Genomic DNA, 17,385 nt, shown 5'->3' with positions numbered 1-17,385 from the left:
GGGGGTCCAGGGGCTGCCGGCAGCTTTGAATGGTTGATTTTAGCCCTCTCTGGACCTCCCTCATGATTTCCACACCAATTTTCATCAACTTCAAAAAAGCAAGCCACCCGAAGTACAGAGAAGGGGAAAAGTATGGGACCATTTGTTATTTTGGACACAGATGATTCCAACTGAGGGAGGACATTAAAATGTTTCAAGAAACAGCCTTTGAAATACAGCAATAGACTCACATCTATAACAGACTCTTCGTAATACAACCCCCCTTCATCGAGCACAGAACCCTTTTGTGACTCTGTAGGCTTCAGATCCGACCCCTGGGAACCTTTTTAAGTAGTGGAATGTAGCCATAGCTTCTACTGATGCTTAACAACTGCTTGCACTATATACAGATCTAAGCATAAAATTATGGTAGACAACACCATCCTAAAACCTTCCACCATTTTAAACTTTGCTGTCAAAAAGAGAATAGACATGCATTGCTTTGCTACATATTCCTGGAGAAGAATTAATATCATGATATAAAGTGCTATGTGTCCCTTAAGAGGAGAATTTCGGTTGATATGGCTGCAAAACAAAATTAATTTAACTTAATTTGCATGTCTAAAGTGAAGGTGTACTGAAGACCTAATGATTATCTACTGCTACTGCATATAATATTGAATGAAAATATGAATCCCATCATCCCAGTTGTTAATAATGACCTCAATTATTCATTGATATGCAGGCCTTTTCATGACCACCTTTCTGCTAAACTTCCCCACCTTTTCAACCTTATTCTAGTAGTTCTAAGGCTTTTGATGTCCAAGAACTAGCCTACTCAAGGGCCCTCATTTAAACATTTTCTAGATGCTTATTTATTCTGATCACTCCTTATGTTTCGTTTACTCAGCCTCCCTCTTACTTAGGGTGAGCTGCTTAGGAATTGTAACTCTTAAAGGAGATGGAGGATTCTGAGGTCTGGAGGAGAGAGCAAAGTTATGGTAACATGCTTCTTTGCATTTCAATCAGGCTTAATACTTAAGCCATCTAGAGACTGTCATACTGAGTGAAGTAAGTCAGACAGAGAAAGACAAATATCAGATGCTATCACTTATACATGGAATAAAAAAAAAATGGTACGCATGAACTTACAAGTCAAAGTTACAAATGTAGAAAACAAACTTACGGTGACTAGGGGGGATGGGGGGAGGGATAAATAGGGAGGTTGAGATTGACACATATACACTACTATATATAAAACAGATAACTAACAAGTATAACACAGGGAAATCTACTGAATACTCTGTAATGACCTGTATGGGAAAAGAATCTAAAAAAGGATATATATGCATACACACACACACACACACACACACACATATATACTTCTCTCATAGCTTAGTTGGTAAAGAATCTGCTTGCAATGCAGGAGACCCAGGTTTGATTCCTGGATCGGGAAGATTCCCCTGAAGAAGGAAATGGCAACCCACTCCAATATACTTGCCTGGAGAAAGCCATGACAGAGAAGCCTAGCAGGCTACAGTCCATGGGATCACAAGAGTCATACATGACTTAGTGATTAAATCGCTCCACCATATATATATATATATATATAGTATATATACACACATATATATATATACACACATATATATGCATATATACATATATATGCAAATATATTGCAAAAACCATAGTGCAAAACCCTCAGCCTCACCACCAAATTTGGAGCCAAACATCCAAATCAAGTTATAGCTGGCTCAAAGGCCACATGGCAAAAGCTCCCACCCACATCTGAAATGGAATGTAAGAGGATATTTATGTGGATAATCCCAGAGCTTTGTCTGTGACCAGGGGAAACACAACCCCAAACAGCAAAAACAAATACCTTCCGCTAGTTATTTGGGAAAAAGAGAGCAAAAATACTTCCAAAGACGAGCATTGTTGGAAAAATCTAGAGAAAGATTAAGTATGATCAAAGGCTGGTGAAATGAAATTGGAGGTTTCATCTGCATTTTGAAGAACTACATTTGAGTAAAAAAAATCCATCTAACCCAATTTAACAGAGACATGGGCTGTCAGTGGGTTTCTCTGGGCCAATCTCTTAGTGTCAGGACTAGATTCCCCTCCCAAAGTAACAATGAAGTAAAATGTAGAGGAAAGGAACCATCTCTCATTTTAACTGGCCTCAGAAATGTGCCTGGATCTTGGTGTGTGTTTCACCTACATTTAAATAACCTCAGCATAACATGGTAATGCTAAACAATAGGTGTGTGTATCTCAGTTCATATCTCTGCTCTGCTTCATTGTTCCAAAATGGCTTTTTAAAAAAATTTTTATTGGAGTGTAATTGATTTACAATGCTGTATCTGCTGTACAACAAAGTGAATCAGCTATATGTGTGTATGTGTGCGTGTGTGTGTGTGTCTGTTTTGTTTCTTATTTGCTAAGTACAGGGGTTGGAAGAGATGGTCTCCAAAAACCTTGCCTGAATAAAAGCTCCAAGGTTCTCTGGCATCTTGTTTTCATACCTCAGTCTTTAAGGGGAGGGGGAATGTGGATAAAATGGCAATATTTTATTTCCCGAAGCTTTGATTACACAAAATTGGCTGAGTAGGGAACTTACATCTCTCTACTCTCGTCTCCATATATAACGGCGTAAGTTGCTAACTATATGCAAGGAAGCATTCCTCGGGAAAATGTGAAAAATGTAAATGTGGTTAGAACACTTTTATAATGCACACATATGATCACTACTTTATCAAGTTGGTGGGGGACTTCCCTGGCAGTCCAGGGGTTAAGACTGTGCTTCCACTGCAGGGGACACGAGTTTGATCCCTGGTCAGGGAACTAAGACCACATATGCCACACAGTGAGGCCCAAAACAGAAAGTAGGTGACCTCTGTTCTCTTGCAATCAGAAATCATCCTGAAAAAAACCTAAAGAACTGCTGGGAGAGCTGTGTTAGTGGTCTTAAAGAGTAAAATGGTAAATAAAATCATGACAGAAATATTGATTCAGCATGACGATTTGGTGCCACCTTAGTGGCTCAGAGGTTAAAGCGTCTGCCTCCAATGCGGGAGACCCGGGTTCAATCCTTGGGTCAGGAAGATTCCCTGGAGAAAGAAATGGTAACCCACTCCAGTATTCTTGTCTGGAGAATCCCATGGACGGAGAAGCCTGGTAGGCTACAGCCCATGCGGGGGTTGCGAAGAGTTGGACACAACTGAGCGACTTCACTCACTTACTCTGATGCCCTTACGTGGCAGCCCAAGTTTATGAGAGTCAGCTAAACGATGGTGCAGTGGGGAGCTTCATTTGTGCCCATTGCTCTTCATGTGCAAATGAAGCTTATAACTTCAAGAAAGCTAGTGGTCAAAATAAATAACCAGATTAAATACCACCTTCTCAGTTTTGGGTATCCTTCAAAGACTTTTTCAGAATGGGCATGCCATTGCCATGGAAAGGAATGGCTACCATTTTGCTATCGGAGGTCAGTGAACTAAGTATTATATGGCTAACCTTGGTATCCAAACAGCCAGGCAACCTGACAAAGGTCATCACCTGGGTGTTACTCCACCCAGGGAGTCTGATACCTGTGTTTTCCAGTTTTCCAAAGTGGTCTTCACATTAGAGGACGTGAATTCTCTTCAAATATTTCAGTGGATTCCCCCTGGGCTCACGAGGAAACACAAACTCCACAGATGGCTGAGAAAGCCCTACGTATGTTTATTGCTGTGTTTCTACTGCTGGGCCAGTACCAGGCCTGAAGTGCGCACTTGAACACTTGCTAAATGAATGAAAATTCTGTGATCTGGGCCCCTGCTCACTTTGCCTTCCTCTTCATTTCCCCCAGCCATTCTGGCCTTTTCCAAGTCCAAGAAACACTGTCAAGCTTGTGTTCTGCTCAGTGTTATGTGGCAGCCTGGATGGGAGGGGAGTTTGGGGGAGAATGGATACATCTGTATGTATGGCTGAGTCCCTTCGCTGTTCACCTGAAACTATCACAACATTTTTAACTGGCTATACCCCAATACAAAATAAAAAGTTCAAAAGAAAAATAAATAAAAACTATAAAAGAATTATATAAAGTAAGCTTGACCTCAGCAACGAAGGAAAAAATAATTTAGCCATCTCAGAAAAAAAAAAAAATGTTCACATTGCTTCTGTATTTGTATATGGCTCTGGATCAGAAAATAAGCATGAATACAGAATGTTACACAGTATCTATAAAGAGACAAGATTTCTTGAATGAGGTCACCGAGAAGTTTTTTTTTTTCCCTTAAGAGAGACCATTCCATTTTTTCCTGCAGTGATAGAAGACACCTGATGAAACAGGAATCGTTTGGGTTCTTAACTGGAGATTCTGATGCACAGCCAGGAAGGAGAAAAGGCATCTCCTTTAGCTGTTCCTGGGACTCACAGCCCAGGCTGACCCGCTGGCTCCAATGATGCTGGCCACACAGATTTCCGGGCCCGCCAACAATGGAACAGAAACCGCAGACGGCACTGCTCAGCCGTGGCTCCTCTGTTCTGATCAGCGGGCAGGCACTGATGGCCGTGTATTATAGTCTATGGGCCTCGCTGGCCTGTTCCAGGAAGCTGCCGGGGTTTGTTCTGAGCTGATTCCAGAGGCTGTATTCATTTCTCAGGGCTGCTGTAACACAGTCCCACCATCTTAAAACCAAGAGAAATATATTTTCTCACAGTTCTGGACATGAGAAGTTTAAAATCAAGGAGTCAGCAGGGCTCTGCTCTCTCTGAGGACTCCAGGGAAGACTCCTTCCTTTTCCAGCTTTTGATGTTGCCCAGCAATGCCTGGCACCCCTTAGCTTGGAGCTGCCTTACTCCAATCTCTGCTTCCATTGTCACGTGGCCTCCCCCTGTGTGTGTCCCTCTGACATCACATGGCTTTCTTATAAGGTCACCAGTCCTTGGATATCAGTTCAGTTCAGTCGCTCAGTCATGTCTCTTTGCGACCCCATGAATCACAGCACGCCAGGCCTCTCTGTTCATCACCAACTCCCAGAGTTTACTCAAACTCATGTCCATTGAGTTGGTGATGCCATCCAACCATCTCATCCTCTGTTGTCCCCTTCTCCTCCTGCCCTCAATCTTTCCTAGCATCAGGGTCTTTTCCAATGAGTCAGCTCTTCCCATCAGGTGGCCAAAGTATTGATGTTTCAGCTTCAGCATCAGTCCTTCTAATGAATATTCAGGACTGATATCCTTTAGGATTGACTGATTTGATCTCCTTGCAGTCCAAGGGACTCTCAAGAGTCTTCTCCAACACCACAGTTCAAAAGCATCAATTCTTCAGTGCTCAGCTTTCTTTATAGTCCAACTCTCACATCCATACATGACCACTGGAAAAACCATAGCCTTGACTAGATGGACCTTTGTTGGCAAAGTAATATCTCTGCTTTGTAATATGCTGTCTAGGTTGGTCATAATTTTCTTTCCAAGGAGTGTCTTTTAATTTTATGGCTGCAATCACCATCTGCAGTGATTTTGGAGCCCAGAAAAATAAAGTCAGCCACTGTTTCCACTGTTTCCCTATCTATCTGCCATGAAGTGATGGGACCAGATGCCATGATCTTCGTTTTCTGAATGTTGAGTCTTTAAGCCAACTTCTTCACTCTCCTCTTTCACTTTCATCAAGAAGCTCTTTAGTTCCTCTTCACTTTCTGCCATGAGGGTGGTGTCATCTGCATATCTGAGGTTATTGATGTTCCTCCCAGCAATCTTGATTCCAGCTTGTGCTTCTTCCAGCCCAGCATTTCTCATGATGTACTCTGCACAGAAGTTAAATAAGCAGGGTGACAATATAAAGCCTTGACATACTCCTTTTCCTATTTGGAACCAGTCTGCTCCATGTCCTTCTAACATGTCCTTGGATTTAGGGCACACCAAATTGAGATCAAACCAATCAATCCTAAAGGAAATCAATCCTGAATATTCATTGGAAGAATTGATGCTAACACTGAAGCTCCAATACTCTGGCCACCTGATGTGAAGACCCGACTCATTGGAAAAAGACTCTGATGCTGGGAAAGACTGAGGGCAGGACGAGAAGGAGGTGACAGAGGATGAGATAGTTGGATGGCATCACAGACTCAATAGACATGAGTTTGAGCAAACCATGGGAGAAGTGGAGGACAGAGGAGTCTGGTGAGCTACAGTCCATGGAGTCACAGAGTTAAACACGACTTAACAACTGAACAATATATCCAATATGACTTAATTTTTCTTTAAATAATTACATCTGCAAACCCTCTATTTACAAATAAGGTCACATTCCAAAGTTTCAAGGTGGCCATGAACCTTGCAGAGGACACTATTCAAGCCAGCCTGGTACCCAAGGCGGACGGATGACCTGTGTCCAAGAACAGCCAAAGCCTGTGTCCATCTGCCCCTCCATCAACAAGGGCAGTTCCCTCTGACTGCGGCTTCTTCCTGTTCTGCGGAACTTGGGCCTCTTCACATGTGTACTCCACGCACCTGCAATTTAGACCATCACTCTCTCGTATCATTTTAGATCTGGGGTGATTTTTATTGCCTTCCCTTCAAATCCTTTCCAGTGTGATCCTGATAAACCAGTAACAACAAAGCTCCAGCTCACACTGGAGCTGCTCAATGGTGAGACAATCTCAGAGCTTGGACCTCGTGTTTGAACAGGGTCTTCCCTCATGGAGACATCAGTCTTGCAGCTGCGTTAAGAAGCAATGCTTTGTTGAAATCCTGGTTGCACAGAGAGAAATGCAGCAGCCCACAAGAGCAGCCAGACTGTCTGCCTGGAGCGGCAGGCATATTTTGGGTGGCACATCGGGGGAGTTATGAATGGATCCGCTTCTCTCCCTCCTCTCAGCTGTCAAGCCAGCAGTCAGGGCAAGCTGCTTCCTCCTGGGGCAGGAACAAGCTGGTTTTGCTGACAACATCTGCACATAGAAAATGCCAATTTCAGAGTGGGCTGGGCAGCAAAAGTGTCAAGAGAATGGTGCCTCCAGAGACCAACTTGACCCTGTGCATGTGGAAACTGGAATGCTTTCCAGGGTGTAAAGAGCAGGTTTCTTTTTTTTTGGCTGCCTGATCTTAGTAGCAGCATGAAGGATCCTTAGTTGCAGTATGTGGGGTCTTTCAGTTGCACCATGTGGAATCTTTAGTTGCAGCACGCAAACTCTTATTTGCGACATGTGAGATCTAGTTCCCTAATCTGGGCCCTCTGCACTGGGGGTGCAGAGTCTTGGCCTCTGGACCACCAGGGAAGTCCCATTGGAACAGAATTCTTGACCTCAGGGAGCTTTGAGTGTACTTTCACCTGTGCGACAATGGCTTTACTTCTTATGTGAGGGGCAGACACCTCCCAGAAGTAGTTGGAGATGGCCGATTTTTCCTAATTAGAGGAAACAATAACGTTTCTGATAACACTACCTTCTCAGACAATTCTGTTTATTTAGTTCACGCCCAATTCCCAAACCTGCAAACTTTTAGAGGTACTGCCTGTTTCTTCAGAAAGTCTCTAAATACCCCATTTGGAGACCTGGCCTCTTCATTAATAAAGTGAGTATAAATGCTTAGGTACAATAGCAATAAGACATTAGAAATACACAGTTGAAAGTATTTATTCGTCCAACAAGATTTGAATGTCAGTATATTCTAGGCACTCTGCCCAGGAGGAGACCAGGGTCAGGGTGAATGAGATGGGCTTTCTCTTCGGTCTGTGATCTACTCAAACCAAAATCAGGTGGTCTGCTCCTGCCTGGCCAAAACTGTTTGAAAATGAAACCCAAAACCACCTGCTGCCTGTTTCATAGGGGACTGCTCTTTGCTGGCCAGGTCACGGGAAAGAATACCCTTTGGAGAAAAATACTCCTTTGATTGGACAGTCAGGAAAAGGGCAGAGCTGTTCTCAGGGGTTGGGCCCACTTGCTTCAGTCAGTGCCTCAGTGGCCATCAGAGAGATACCGTCACTGTATCTAGCATGGGGAACAGAGACAGATAGTCAACACCAAGGGCCCAGCACAGACAAAAGTGGGAAGATGCCTCACTAACCTGGCTGCCATCATGCACCAACCCCAATGCATTAATAAACTGACCATTTCAAGAGATCATAAACAGAAACGCCAATTTAGGAGATGGAGGGAAGGGAAGGCCCTTTTGGAGAGATTAAGTGAGTGATGCTTGATGGCAGAGGGGCCATGTGGTACTGAGGAAATGGCTTTAGCTCTAGAACCAAAAGAACCTTCTTTACCATCTCTTCTCTGCCACTCAATCGCTCTGGGTCCTTAAGAAAGCTCCTTAATCTGAGGTCAAGTTTCCTACAAAATGAAGATAAGCATAGAATAAGAAAGAAAACATAACTAAAGGGTCTGGGATATGGAAGTCCCTCGATAAAAGTATTGCTGTTAGTAAAATACAGTGTCAGGACAAAGTTAGGCAATGTTAAATGCCCAAATTCTATGATGTATAAAGCAGCATGAGGTAAGAGGTAATATCACAACATATTTACATGCAGTGTTAATATTAGAGAACCCTGGGGTATTTCTAAAATGCATAGGGATCTCCTCAGGTTATTGATGGAAGGATCAATGACACACACATACATATATGTATATATATTCATATATGTGTATATGTACAATATGCATATAGATATGCGATTATACGATTAATAATATACACACAGTAAACGCAGGATAAGATTACAATCATATTCCAGATGGAGACATGTACACAGCAATGATTAATGCCTGATTTGAGGTCACAGAGTGTCCAGGTAGAACAGAAACCAACAGTATTAATACTTCAGTTGTTGGTCCTAGCATCTTCATTTTTAAAATATTTATCTATTTGGCCTTGTCAGGTCTCAGTTGCAGCATGTGGAATCTTTGGTTGCAACACGTGAACTCTTAGCTGTGTCATTTAGGATCCAGTTCCCCGACCAGGGATTGAAACCAGATTCCTGCACTGGAAGCACAGTCTTAGCCACCAGACCACCAGGGAAGTCCCAGTCCTGCTAGCTTTACACATCGGTTCTCAGAGAATTATAGTTTGGTAAAGATCTTTTGAAATTGACTCACACTAACCAGAACACTTTTGGATCTTTATCTTGGTGGAGGAGTGCCTTCCTATGGAACTCATAACAGGGAAATTGAAGTGCAGGGCCCTTCAAGTTCAAGCTGCTACAGAAGAAATCCGTGCCCCATTCAAAGTCCAGGAGATGCAAGAGTTAATGGAAAATAAGCCTAGCCAACTATTTCTCTTAAGGGCCAGACAGTAGCTAGGTTCAGCTTTGTGGGCCAAAATACGTGACAGTCTCCGTCACAACTAGCCAGCTTGGCTGTGACAGCACAAAAGCAGCCAGACACGCTCTGTAATTGAGCGGGAGTGGCCGTGTTCCAGTAAGACTTTATTTGCAAAAACAGGCGCAGGCTGCGCTTGGCCTGTGGCCCATACTTTGCTGATTCTTATCCTCATGGACCCTACATTCCGGGGGTAGGACAGAGGCAATAAACAAACTACAATTGAAGACAGATTAATCAAGGAAGGCCTGATTGTGAGAGCGACTTTTTTTTTTCCTTAACAAAGATTTGAAGTTGGTGAGGGAGTTCTATTTGGGAGAACATTCTAGAAAGGGGACAGAAGGCACAAAAGCCCTGAAGTGGGGGAGAATCTGAGGGTTGGAGTGGATCAAGTGGGAAAGCCTGGAGGAGAAGGAGTAAGGCAGGGGACTTACCTGGTGGCCCAGTGGCTGGGACTCCACGCTCCCCATGCAGGGGCCCCGGTTTCGATCCCCAGTCAGGGAACTAGATCCCACATGCTGCAACTAAAAGTTTGCATAACACTGCTAAAGATCCTGCATGCCATAACTAAGACCCAGTGCAGCCAAATAAATACATATTTCAAAAATTTATTTTAAAAAAAAAAGGAAGGCAGAGTACAGATGACTGTGCAGACCATAGTAACCAGGACTTTTATCCTGAGCAAAAGGAAAGGTCGGTGAAGATGCCAGAAGTAGGTCCTGATGTCTGTGTTACACAGATCATTGTTGGGCACAGATTATAAGAAAGCTAGAGGGACCACAGGCAGGCCAACTGGAAGAAGCTGCAGTACCCAGGTGAGAAGCAAGGGTGGCTGGAAGATGCTATAAAGTCTGAAATTCTTATTATATTGTGAAGGTAAAGCCTAGAAGATCTTCTCAAGGGTCCAGGTGGGATATTATGACCAGAAGCTTTGTTAGAAACTTAACTTTGCAACAAACACATATTTAATACACAGTGTGCGAGGGTAAATAAAAGTAAGAATGTAGGGTCAACTTTGGATGTATACTTCTGGCAACTGATATTCGACACGATTTTCAGTTCCTCCCAGATTCATGTGATTTTCATTCTCTGTCTATTCCAACTTAACATAGTGAGGATTCACCTATACTAAGCGGTTTCCGAGCAGTTTCTATTCTATAGAATGAATCTGCTGTGACTCTAGGCTAGCTTCTTGATCCTATGGAGAACGTATCCCCATGTGTTCCACAGACTACGAGTGTGGTGCGGTGTATAGGTAACAGTGGTTAGTGAAAAAGGGATTCTGTGGTCAGATGGCGCTGCATAATATAGTACCTTTCCCGAGATTCCAAATGCACATAAAAATGGTAAAGTGTCTGCAGTCTTGAAGTAAAACAAACAAACAAACAAAAAAAACCCTCCAAACCCATGAAACAAAACAAAAATGTCCAGGGACCTCCCTAGTGGTCCAGTGGTTAGGACTCTACACTTATACTTCAGGAGGCCTGAGTTCAATCCCTGATTGGAGAACTAAGATCCTGCAAGCTGTGAGGTGCAGTCACACAAAGAAGTACACAAGTCATTTGCATTTTAAACAAAAACCAACCAACCAACAAAACCCAAAAGAACAACTCTTTAACCTGAACCTCTCTCCCCAACCCTAACTTTTACCACTTGCTTCCTCTTGCCTGCTTGCTTCTACCTTAACTGAAAAGAAAATCAATACACTCATTAACACAACACTGAACTTCTAGTAAAGAGAAACATACTCCTTAGAGATCTGAGAACCATTAGACAATGTATGCAATCCTGCCCTGCCAATCTCACAAGGTATTGCAACGACGGAATGCATTTATCTACACAAGACTAGATTGCAGTAGTCAGCATATGGGCAAGACCAGTCTCCTACAAAAAGTGAAGTCAAGGAAAGATGTCTCAAACAAGGAATAAAAAGATCATGGGTTCCCACACAGGCTTAGAGCCTTGGAGTAGAGGCTCTCTTGAGAGGCTGCAAGGAAGCCCAGCAACAACCAAACTTTATTTTTGCCATAAAGCTGCATTTTGGAGTGATGTCACAAGATGGTGACACAGGTCTGTCACAGCTTCATTCCCCTCACAAGAACACCTGAAAGCTCTTCATGGATGAGATGCCACTGAGAAAAATCTAGGAAACAGGGGTAGGGCTGAAGCACCCTCATCATCACAGAGGCCCTGGCAGACCACATTAGAAGGACAAGAGGGGCTGCTACACGCTGACGTGTCCCTCCCCCAGGTCAGCAGAGCACCGCATTCTGCCCTGAGTCTATGGTTCTCCAGCGGGAAAAGGAGGGCTGGGGGGATGTCCACTCTCCCTGCACTGAAGGTGGTTTCCTGGGGATTCCCACTCTGTCCTAACATCACAGATAACCCAGGAATTTGTGGGGCTCAACCACTAGGCATGTGAGATCTAATCAAGGAGTTCTGTAAAGGTGCAGGATACAAAACTGACATGCAAAAATCAGAAGCATTTCTATATAATAACAATGAATTATCTGAATAGCAAATAAAGTAAATGATCCCATTTATAACAGCAACAAAAAAATACATAGACATAAATTTCGGTAAGTGTAAGATCTCTACAACTTAAAAAGACATTGATTAAAAAAAAACTGAGTTAGACAAAAATAAATGGAAAGATATCCCATGTTAATGGACTAGAAGGATTAATATTAGTTAGTGTTAGTTGCTCAGTCATGCCCGACTGTTTGTGACTCCATGGACTGCAGCCCACCAGGCTCTTCTGTCCATGGGATTTTAATATTAAAGTGTCCATATTAATGAAAGCCATACATAGACTGAAAGCAACCTGTATCAAGATTCCAAAGGCATTTTTTTTTAAACAGACATAGAAAAATACTCATAAAGTGACATAGAACCACAGAAGACTCCAAACTGCCAAAGCAATCCTGAGAAAGAAGTACAAAGCAGGGGGCATCGGGTTTTCTGATTTCAACTTTTATTATAAAGCTAGAGTAATTAAAGGGCGTCCCTGCTGGCTCAGTGGTATAGAATCTGCCAGTGTAGGAGATGTGGGTTTGATCACTGGGTCAGGAAGATCCCCTGGAGAAGGAAATGGCAACCCACTGTAATATTCTTGCCTGGGAAATCCCATGGACAGAGAAGTCTGGCAGGCTACAGTCCATAGGGTTGCAAAGAGTTGAACATGACTTAGTGACTAAACAACATAGTAATTAAGAGTACGGTACTAGCATAAAAACAGACATACTGAACAACGGGACTGAATCAACAGTTCAGAAATAAACCCATGCATACACAGTCAATTAAAGTTTGACAAGAGGACCAAGAATACTCAGTGAAGAAAAGACAGTTTCTTCAATGAATGGTGCTGGGAAAACTGATATTTACATGTAAATGAAGCTAGATTCCTAACTTATAACACCCACAAAATTTAACTCAATATGTATAAACTTAAATATAAGACCAGAAACTGTAAAACTTCTAGAAAAAAAAACACTGAAAAATAGCTCTATGATATAGATCTTCACAATAACTTTTAAGATGATAACAACTAAAGCACAAGCAACAAAATAAACAAGTGTCACCACCTCAAACTTAAAAGCTTCTGCACAGCAAAGGAAACCATCCACAAAGCAGAAAGGCAATCTATAGAATGGGGAACAAATGCAAACCATTTGTATGATAAGGGGTTAATATCCAAAAGATAGAATCACACAACTCAATAGCAATAAATCAAATAATTCAATTAAACAACTGACAAAACACCTGAATGGACATTTTTTTCAAAGAAGATAGATGAATGACCAACAGGTACATGAAAATGTACTCAATTATTTTGCTCAGGGAAATGCAAATCAAAATCAAGATCAGCTCACATTGGTTATAAAGCCTATCATCAAAAAGATAAGGGAAAAAGTGCTGGAGAGGATATGGAGAAAGGGGAGCCCTGGTGTGCTGTTTGTGGGGCTCTAATTGGTGCAGCTACTATGGGTAACACTAAAGAAGTTCCACAAAAATTAAAGATAGGACTACCATATGATCCAGCAATTCCACTTCTGGGAATATATCCAAAAGATGAAAATACTATGTCAAAGAGAGATTTGCACCCCCACGTCCATAGCAGCATTACTCATAATACCTAAGACATGGAAACGACGTCAGTGTCCATCGATGGATGCCTGGATATAGAAACTGTGTGATATAAATGGAATACGGTTGGCCATAAAAAGAAGGAAATCCTGCCATTTGTGGCAACATGGATGGACCTTGAGGATTCTATGCAAAGTGAGTTAAGTCAGACAAATACTGTTATGATCTCACTTGTGGATTCTAAAAATTAAAACCAAATCAAAATAAAATGATAGGAAAAGAGATCAGGTTTGCAGTTACCAGAGGTGGGGAGAGAGGGTGGAAGCATTAGATGACAATGGTCAAAAGGTATAAACTGCCAGTTATAAATAAGTACTATGGATATCACGTAACACTGCTGGATTGCATATTTAAAAGTTGTCAAGAAAGCAGAGTTCTCAATACAAAGAAATAAACTATTTTTCTTTTGGGGGCGTATTAGTACGAGATGATAGATGTTGACTAAAATTACTGTACTCGTTTCACCATATACATAAGACAATTCATTTATAATGTAAACCTTAAAGTTACACACTATTTGGCAAATGTATCACAATAAAACTGGGAGAATGAAGTGCAACCTTTTGAACTGTATTTCGTTAATCCACTTATTGAGGAACCAAAAAACCTGCAGGAGAAGATGTGAAAATGCCCTTTGATAATAAATAAAAAGAAGAAAACAGAAGGCCAACTTGAGATTTTTTAGTACACTTTGTACTTAAATATATGATCACATTTTCTGGGTTGCATAATATACCAATTCTATTTTGAAAAGATACTCATATAAAATACTTTCTGATTATGAAGATACACAGGATTATTACAGAGAATTTAAAGTACAGAATAAATATAAAAAAGATGATTTAAAACATTTTAAACTACCAAGGAAATAATTTATCAGCCATAAAATTACAGTCCATTTTATTTTTCTGTATATACATATTATAAACACATTTCCTTTTTTTTCCACAATTGGAACCACACTTCCATAGTTTTTTAAGTCTTTTTTTGTTTTTGTTTCTTACTAAACTGGATAATATGATTATCTCCCTTTGCCCCTAGATACTGTTCAATGATTTTTAATATCTTCATAAAAGTTCATCATGTGGACACACAATTAACTCTCGTTCCATGTGTGGGCATTTAGCTTTCACCACATTTCTACTGTGTCTATAAACTTATAGAAGCATTTTTCAAACAGAGCTGTGTGTGTGCATCTCTGACCATTTCCTCAGGATAAATTACTAGAAATGGAAGTACTGGGTCAGAGGACACAATTTTCAAGTTCTGCTACTTATTTTCAGATTTCTACCACTTTCTGGAGAGAAATTTATACTCCCAAGAGCAGTGTATAGAGAATGTTTATCTATTACTCCTCTAGCACTTAATATTACCTTAAAAAATATATGCACATTTCTCATTGTTACGCATCTCTTATTTTTGCTTTGATTTGTATTTTTTGGATTACTCTTGAGTCTAGACGTTTTTCCCCCATGTTTCTTAAAGATTATTTTCTCTTTGTGAATTTATGTGTATTGCTCATATTTCTATCTAGAGTGTTCCTCTTAAAAAAAATTATTCAAGACTATGCTGTGATAGTTTTTACTAAGGCTTTGTTGCTAGTTTAATTTTAGATAAAAGTCTTTCCAGTCAACCATAGTAGAGGTATTGTTCTTCTTCCTGTAATTTCAAGAGCTAAAAAAAAAAATCAATTAGAAAATTCAGACTGAGGCAAAGATGGTACCTATAAAAATTATACCAACCAAATTTCCAAATAGGTGATGGCAGCTGGGGATTCCTCTTCCCATGGCAAATGTTTTTTCAGGAAGTTATCCTGAAGCAAGAAGTATACAGACCTTCAGTAGTGACCTCTCTGACTCAAATGCAAAGTCCATCTCAGGATTTTTGGTTGGGTTTTTCTGGGTTCCAGGGGCCCTGGTCTGAGGGTTTCAGCTGTAAGATGGAGAGAAGAGGATGCCGGGGTAGAGACAGACAATCCACCTGAGAGTGTGTTATATCTTCACACACCTTTTGACTCATTTCAGGGTTGGCAGTCTTTTTTAGGACAAACGTTCTCCTTGGATTTGTTTCCACTGACATACATATCAACTGTAGGTAAAAAACAAAGCTGACTATCACAGATGTTAAACAATGATTTGTTGAATGATTTTTGCCGCTGCAGTTTCTGCTCTGGGAGTGTGCACATTTACACAACTTCTTTGGCATCACCAAAGTCACTTAGAAGGATGCTCTTATATGAGCAGACTTTCTGCAGTGACAAGAAACAGACAAGTATTTTTCTCTCTCCGTTTCACAGCTCTCGTCGACCAGCCACTGGCAGAAGTCACCATTCCTTCAGCTAAGAAATGCTGCTTTCCAAAATCCTTTGGCAAAATCTTCTAGAGATTTGTTTTTCTGCTTCTTCCTAATTTAGAAACAGTCTTCAAAGAGAGAAGAAAAAAAAAAAAACTGACTTATCAATGTGAGAAGAAACCAAGTCATTTAATCCTGCATTTCTTTCACAGAAAGTTTCAGAATTTATCATCGATGACCAATAAATTGGATGAGATCATTGTGGGGTAAAAGTCAACAAGAAAAGGTATACCCCAAGATTCAATTTTTTTTTTAATTGAAGAAACAACATGTGACCCAAATTTAAGATTTTATTAAAATCATTTGTAAACTGACATAATATCTCAGTGGTGAAGGAAAACTTTGAACAAAGCAAAAATAATGAGTTGTGTGAATTAACAGAAGGGTGAACAGTGTTAAGTGTGGCATTTAAATGATTACATGATTTTAATTATTCTTTTCATAATAAGCAACTCTGTGAACATCTATTCAAGAAGTTGAAAGCTGTGCCTTCTATGGAACTTGCAGCTGAATTAAGGCTTTGTTTCCTGCCTTCGGCAATTTTAAGAAAACAAATGGAAATGGTTCAAAGAACTTATAAAAAATCCACCTATCGAAAGAATTTAAGGTAAGGTGGTAAGAATTAGAAAGAGAAAAAGAAAACAAACACATACACACACAGAGTATTCATCTGTGAGACAGAAAAGAGAGAACAGAAGTAAGGACAAGAGAAGTGCCCGGAAGTCCAGCTCAGGCCGACCCCTTATTTATTCTTGGCTGCCAGGGGTTTCCGGCTGATCTTTTTCGATTTGTCATTATTTTTCTTTGGCGGTTCTGGGTTTGCCTGCATGTGTCTGCCGTAGAGGCTGAAAAGAGAGAGAAGGGAAAATGTGAGATCCACCTTGTGAACACAAGATATGCTTCTGCTGGCAGTTTTTATCAACAAATTAATCTACAGGCACATTGAGGGAGGCTATGAACACCACAAGGGCATTGTTTCCTCTGGGTCATATGCTGGATTTACACATGTGCAAACACACACACACTCTCTCTCTCTCTCTCACTCACTCCACCATGCCATGAAGTCCAATTCTGGACCAGTCTCTTGGAATCATACACTCTCTGGGCTAAGGAAGAGAGACCAAGACTAGGGAAAACGTGAGGCTCAGCTTGGCCGCTCCAGACTGAAGCTCCACAGTTCGTCAGTGTTGGAGTCGACAGTGACCAAAACTTGGTTGAACTGAAGACAGAGTGTCCCCTGAGTGCAAAGGGAGCAGTGAGCCGGCCCAAGAGCCTCAGGGCTGGGTGATGCAACAGAGAGCGATGGTGTCCGAGCCTGCACTGGCTGCTCACCCGTGATGGATGGCACTGGGGTGGCGACCACCCATCAATGCCACATTAATAAGCACCACTGATTAAATGTTGACGAAGTACCCTACAATCACAGCCATGGCATCCATCGCGGAGCAGAGCTGGCTCTGTGGCTGAGGGGACTGAACCTGATAGCAGACAGTAATTAATCAGTAATTTATGAGTCATTCTGGTTAAACTAAATTAAAAGCCACCCGAAAGTGAAAACAGTTCAACCTTAACTCCCCTTGTTGCTATAATTGTGTCCCTGAGAGAG

At 41.3% G+C, this 17,385-nt stretch overlaps 1 protein-coding gene across 1 annotated transcript in view; it reads right to left on the bottom strand.

Moving 5' to 3' along the window:
* Positions 1–16,051: 16,051 nt before the first annotated feature.
* Positions 16,052–17,385, bottom strand: part of RSU1 (Ras suppressor protein 1) — a 199,405-nt gene continuing 198,071 nt past the window's right edge. Inside the window, exon 9 of the mRNA XM_040248968.1 lies at positions 16,052–16,624. Within this exon, the coding sequence (XP_040104902.1) occupies positions 16,522–16,624 (103 nt within the window). The 3' untranslated portion in view covers positions 16,052–16,521. The remainder of the gene's footprint in view (positions 16,625–17,385) is intronic.

This window comes from Oryx dammah, unplaced genomic scaffold (assembly GCF_014754425.2).
Source record: "Oryx dammah isolate SB20612 unplaced genomic scaffold, SCBI_Odam_1.1 HiC_scaffold_10, whole genome shotgun sequence".
In the NCBI taxonomy this organism is placed as follows: Eukaryota; Metazoa; Chordata; class Mammalia; order Artiodactyla; family Bovidae; genus Oryx; species Oryx dammah.
This window is presented reverse-complemented; position numbering and strand designations above follow the sequence as displayed.